The sequence below is a fragment of the Wyeomyia smithii genome, chromosome 2 (genome assembly GCF_029784165.1).
Source record: "Wyeomyia smithii strain HCP4-BCI-WySm-NY-G18 chromosome 2, ASM2978416v1, whole genome shotgun sequence".
In the NCBI taxonomy this organism is placed as follows: domain Eukaryota; kingdom Metazoa; phylum Arthropoda; class Insecta; order Diptera; family Culicidae; genus Wyeomyia; species Wyeomyia smithii.
The window spans coordinates 269,061,361-269,067,902 of NC_073695.1; the positions used below are offsets into that span (position 1 = coordinate 269,061,361).

The 6,542-nt window shown below is 39.9% G+C and overlaps 1 protein-coding gene across 3 annotated transcripts; it reads right to left on the reverse strand.

Annotated features, from left to right (window-relative positions):
• Positions 1-2,652: 2,652 nt before the first annotated feature.
• Positions 2,653-6,235, reverse strand: LOC129723086 (putative polypeptide N-acetylgalactosaminyltransferase 9). 3 transcript variants are annotated; one of them, XM_055677050.1, is made up of 5 exons: positions 6,108-6,235; positions 5,493-6,033; positions 5,266-5,430; positions 4,558-5,207; positions 2,653-4,508 (listed from the first exon to the last, which is right to left on the reverse strand). In XM_055677050.1, the coding sequence occupies exons 1-5, from the start codon at positions 6,120-6,122 to the stop codon at positions 4,137-4,139; spliced, it is 1,743 nt and encodes a 580-aa protein (XP_055533025.1). In that variant the 5' UTR covers positions 6,123-6,235; the 3' UTR covers positions 2,653-4,136. The 3 variants fall into 3 exon arrangements, with proteins under 3 accessions (XP_055533025.1, XP_055533026.1, XP_055533027.1); XM_055677051.1 differs by having other exon boundaries at positions 6,104-6,215; XM_055677052.1 differs by having other exon boundaries at positions 4,236-4,503.
• Between the last annotated feature and the right edge of the window lie 307 nt (positions 6,236-6,542).

Genomic DNA, 6,542 nt, shown 5'->3' on the forward strand with positions numbered 1-6,542 from the left:
TTTACTATACTGGGATGCATTCTGTAAAATTGGAAATGAAACGGGCAAATGTTGCGTCAGATTTCAAACGCTAATAACAGCATAACCACATGATGGATAACAATAACCAATATGTTGTTGGATGAATAAAATGTATAACAATTTTGTAATGTGTTAATTATCACTCTAATTTCATTGCTAAGCGGTAAAATTGATAATAATTTCAATAACAAATTTACGCGAATAATGAACCAATTACATGCGAGCATTCCTAGCACAGACGACGTGAATGGACACCATCCGTTCCCTGTGATATTCCCTGTATCAATTTCGAAATAAAAATTGACAGAGTCTCCCCGTCCCAATAGGTCAATTTATTTTTGCTTCCATGAGCTTAGACTAATATGATGTCTCGAAGGTAAAAGTTTTCCTAAAAGTTTGAAACAATACCCATCCTTGAACAATCTCTAAACCTGCGTGTTAGGTACTGTAGAACCTAATAAAAACTGATGTCTTGAAAGAAAACATGCCAGTAAAAGCAACAGTACCAGTGGTGTATAGTTCCGCAGGTCTCTCGTCGTCTATGATTGCAGTGGTACTCTTCTATTCGTACTGCAGCAGTACTATTCGTATTGCAGTGGTACACTTTTGTTCGTACATTTCTATTCGTATGCAATTGAGGAAAAACTACAATTCTGCTGTTGATGGTGATTGAAAGTTTATTTCATAAATATGATTGCCATAAATTACTCAACAAGGATTGTAAATTTTTGCAACGGATATTTATTTAATTTTATCTTCGATATTCACTAAATAATCGTGACCGGATAGTATCGAAAGAGTAAATTCCTAAATATATACATTTATAGAAGAGTAAGAACCTGCGAATGCTTGTGATTTTTTAGTTTATTTAGTAAGATTCGTACAGAATCTCTTTTTATATTTCAAAAATTGTTAGATGATATATTATTATTCTAAGTTTTACCATAATAAACGTATATTTCCTGTCTTCGTAATACAGCGAATGTAGTTGCAGGCTAATGAAAAAATAGTCAAGCAAAAAATAAAAATGTAATTGTGGATTTCTACGACTTTTTGCTGGAACTTGTTAGGAATTTTGTTCAAAATATTTTATGTTTTCCAATTGATGAACCTTTGTAAGGGCTTCCATATTATTTTGAAAGTAATATCCATACTATAGATTTGATTTAGTTAGAGTTAAATAAGACAAAACCATTCATTATGATAGCGTAAGCATTATTGGATTTGGTTTTTGAGGATATAGAGATAATTCTGACTTTGACGCATTATGAGAAATTCTTGGTGCTTCTTCAACAAGCACGATATGCTTGTGCCTTGTTAAATACATATTTTTTTGCACAAAAAAAAAATACTAAAGGCATAATATTGCCAAATATAAATGATATTTCTTCGAGTGTTGTTGAATATATTCCAAAAATTGATTTCCAGGGGAGGCTGAAAATAAACACATTGATTCTGTCTGCAGACTCTGTATATTTTGTAACAAAAAATCCCCTAATTACAGTGTTCAGTCCCACGTCACCATTTCATACAACCCTAGGGCTGTATACCTTGTAGTATTTTTAATAAATTGCTGTTGATTCCGAAAATAAGTTTACCTGTCCGAATCAGGGATACTAGATTTGCGTTGCAAAATGCAGATTTTCAGAGTCCGTGTGCATATTTTATTGACCTGCAGAAGTGTGTAGTTTTTTCCTAGGTTCTGTAGATTATTGCCAGCGTAGCCTTATATTTGCGCAGTCTTTCTCAAATTGTGTGCAAATTTTTGCTTGCGGATCGCATTTTTTTCAAATTGCGGTAGGTTTTAATTTTTCAGATATCAAGAAAAAAATTCCGGATTTCAAGCAGTTGCATACATTTATTTATTTGAGCCTAATGATCTCGAACGCAACTGGAGAAAGGTCTTTATCGAAGATGAAACTGATTGAAAATAGGTTGCGTACGACTATGAAGAGTGAAAGGCTGTCAAACTTAGCATTGTTAAGTTGAGAGTACAATATTCTGAAGGAGCTGAATGTTGATTATTCAATCAATAAGTTCTCTGCAAAAAAAAAACTCGTAAGAAAAAATTCTAGCAAATTTTTGGTAACTTTTCAATAACAAATAAATGTTTTAAACTCGTACGATAAAAAAACGGGTTTGTTTTATTCTGGGGCCCCCACTGTAAATTGGGCCCCGGGCCCCCACAATCGTAAATCCGGCTCTGACCGCTCGTCTAGACGATCCAAGCATTTTGACACGCGTTTACATTTTGCAAAGGATTTGTCGGAGAAGGGCACTGTGACTGGCGAATACTGTCCGTCGGCATCCATGATCGCCGATATCCTCACAAAGCCATTAGGCTACCTAAAGCAGAAACAGTTCTCAGAAATGATGGGCCTAACCGAGCCCAATAACCACTAAAGATATCCAGGAGGAGTGTAGAAGTTCGATATCGTTCCTCTCGAGTCTGTGACCCAGCGAAGGCGAAACCAAAAGAGAAATAACTAACCTGAGTATTGTATATATTGACATTCGTTTGTATTCTCATTCCCAAAGTACGGTTTGATTAAACTAGACGCAAAAGTGTACGCTCTCTTTGTTTCATTGATACACGCGGAATCCGAAAAGTCCCCGGTTGATTTGGTGCTTTCTGTCGGAGAATTGTCCACTTTGTAACCTGTCCGTGATCGAAGAACTACGTTCTACAGATCCGACTTATAGTGGGATGGGATGATTGGGAGTTTTACTCTTGCTCTCATTTAACAATCATTCCCCGGGTTGTGGCCAACGTTCGCTTATCAACTGGCCATGAACTTTTGCATGTTTTCGATGCTAAATTACGTCATCAGCTTTTGATGCTTTGCGTCTTCAATCTCATATTTTGATTAGAGGTTGTTATTTTTGAATAATTGCGTATAGAATTTCATTAATAATGCACAAACTCAACCGGCAATTGGCAGCACTCTTTAAAGATGTATATGTTATTGGATAGTATTTCCATAAAAAAAACTAACAAAATTATGTCATAACATGCGTCTTATTTTGTTTTTTATGTATAATTAAAATATGATAAAAGTATTACGTGTTTTCGATATAAATATTTTAGGGCTGTGCTGACAACACTGGTGCACAGTTCAACACACGCCGTTGAGCTGTAACTAAAAAAAAAAAAACAAAATGAAAACCGTTATTTCACGACGAATTATACTTTCGAGGCAATTCTCAATTCTTTTTTGACTGATTTTTCGCGAAAATAAGTCATGATCACAACGATTATTAGTGTAAAAAGAAAAGCATGCAGAGTAGGGTGGGGAATCCTTATATGGAAAAAACGAAACTTGATAGCAGAAAGCCAGAACCAAGTTTTTTTATTCTATTCGGAGTCCCAAACAATCCTAAATTTATCGGAAGTCGAGTGATTTTGTCTCCGCTTGGCACATTGCATTTCAAATTTATATGGAGATTTGTATGGAAAAATCAACTTTTTTGCATTTTCCATTCTAAAGAGCTCAAAATGGCTCAAACCATAGGTTTCATGACTTCAAATGGTAGGTTTTTTTATGCCTATCAACTTGGCCGGAGACACTAAAGAGCTAGGGTGTGCCAAAAAATACTAGAGCTGTTCAAAGTTGAGTATGTCGAAATTTATGTTGCAAATCATTTTTCTGCTAACACTGCCAGTGTACCGGCGTTAGTCAGATTTCCATTAGAAGTAACCTCTGAAACACGTTGTAAGCCACCCTGGTAATGTTAGCAAAAAACAAGATTTTCTTCATTTAAATCGACATACTCAACTTTAAACAGCTTTTGCTCTTCTTAGGAACATCCTAGCTTTCTAGTGCCTTCTGCAAAGTTATTAGGCATCTAAAATACTATACTTTTATATATAATGTTGTGCAATATTAGATCATTATTGAGCTTTCTAGAAGGGTAAATGCAAAATAGGTTGTCACATATAAATTTCCATACAAATTTGAAATGCAATGCGCCAAGCGGAGACAAAACCAATCGACTTCCGGTAAGTTTAGGCTTGTATGGGGTCCCAAAAGGAACCACTCTAATACAGAGTTTCATAGATCACCGTTGTAAAACTGTAAACAAAATTAGCAAGAGTTCTGAAAGTTTTACAAAATTTATTCCAAATCCAGAAACGGAAATTCCCATCGTTGCGTTGCCTTATTAGAATCGCACGGTTCTACTAGCAGTTTCCGAACGGCATTCGCACTAACAGCCAAGCATTTATTGTGCCGCACGTGAGTAAATTGTTTATTCAACTTCGAATACCTCCACTCCTGGTTACCTCTTCCTTTGTGGCAATGTATCATTTGAAGCGCAGCATCACCAGCGTAGTCTACGCAGATGTTCTTAGTGCTGACCTCACCCAGCATGTTGTGCACCCACAGTTGATCCGGGTCTTTGGCTGCCCGGCAGCGTTGCAATCCCGCAGTTCCATCTGCTCGCGGATATTGAAGACATAATGAATCTCCGGTTGCTGCGTTTCTAAACTAAGATTTGGTTTTAAAACTAAGTTTTGAAAGGGAAACAAGAATTTACCTTTCCATGACCTACTCCGTGTCCAGCGGGATCTTCCAACTCCGGAAAGACATTCTCCAGATACCACTTGAAGGTCTTACACTGCAAGCTTTGTCGCAGTTTCTTCCTGGCCGAAACGTCACCAAAGTCCCCCCGAAACTGGGGCCCACCAAACATATCGTACACCACCTGGGCATACTGATCGAGCCAAACCTCGGCGACCCGTACCGTATTAACCCGCACCCAGTCGGTCTTATAATCGCGCAAATACGGATGACCCGCCTTCTGGACGTGACCAACCCTCGAGCAGGGAACCGTCTCCAACCAGCCACCGCACATCCACGCTTTAAGCGACAGTTCCACATTCTCACCACCGTAGATTCCAAAGTCCTCGTCGTACCACCCGAGATGAGCGAAAAAGGTACGATTGATGGAGAACAGCCCACCGGCCATGATGGGAGTCTCGAACGGTTCGAGCCGATTTGCCGGTTGCACCTTACGGTCCCAGCGTCCTCGCCAAGCAAACTGGAAGCCCCAGTCGGTAGCACCGTAGTAAGAGAGCGATTTGTTCGAAATATACGCGAAGTTATGCTCATCGATCCAGTCGATCGCCGGCAGAGCTATCGTGGTCGAACTCCGGGCCACCCGATCCAACTGGGCTTCCAACCATCCTACGAAAAATTTTGGTGTTGTTTATGAAGAATTTTATTCAAATCAACTGTCACTCACCGGCGGTACATTCACAGTGTGCATCAAGGAAAGTTATAATCTCAGTAGTCGTATTTTTCGCACCCAGCAGGCGTGCTTTGATCAGACCTAGACGTTCGGTCGCCCGCAAGATTCGTACCTTTGGATAGCTGACAAAATACTCATCCAGTTGCGTTTTTATTTGTGCTGCAATTTGTGTCGATATCACCCAGAAGATCTCAAACGCAAGCGTTAAACCCGTTACTTACGCAGAGAGGAGCAGTCATCTACTAGCAGCACTTCTCGCAGCAGCTGCGGTGGGGACCGATCGAGCACGGAGTGAACGGTTCGGACCAACACCGACCACGGTTCGTTGTAGAAAACTATCACCACCGAGGTTTGCGGCAGATGGGCGAGGAACCGACCAGGTTCTTTGCACCAATCGTCCCGATAGTCCGGCAATCGACGGTGCACCGAAATTAGATCGCTAACGAACTCGTTCATGGCTGCCATCTTGAACTCTCTATCCGACAGGTCTTTTGCCGCTTGCGGTAAATCATCGGGCAATATTACCGCAGCACCCATATCTCCTGGCGGGGGACTAAGTAGTTTCGGATCTAACTCATAGCTGGGAGTTTCAAATAAGTCCGGTCCGCTGATAGTTGAAACTGACGTTTCTTCGAGCAGCTGCACCTGAATGTTGTCGAGCCTTGCGCTCATCGTACGGTGATAGCAGGTAAGTAGTATTATTGCACTCACACCTGCCACGCAGATAAGCAACCAGCGGTTGCGTCGCAAACGCGACGTAGGCTATAAAATAGCATCAACATAAACACACCTCTGAGTTCCTATGGAAACGGCAGAAAACAATTCGAATTACCTACTTCGATTAGTTTCATGTTTTGCCCTGGCGAAAGCAAATTAATGTCACTTTTCAACAACGATCAGCTCATGTTTTCACTTCCACGGGAGTTCACTACGAGTGACAAACTGTAACTGCATAACGATCCATTGCCGCCGTCCAGGTGAGTTGTTATCAGTTCGAACTGTACACAATGCCTGTAATTGTATGACAAAACTGGGGTTCATTGGTATAGTTTCCGAACCGTAACTCGAGGTGCAGTTGACCTACTTTGAGATTTTTTTATGTGCTTTTTATGTAGTATTTACCTAATTCTAGTAGCGAATTGAATTGTTTGTTGTTGGATCTGTCGTCGTTGTTAGCTGTGATGCTTACCTTTATTATGGCTGTTGGCACGTACTTGCATTATGGAATGCATTCTTATTGCACCGCGGAAGAAATTCATTTAATGTTAGTA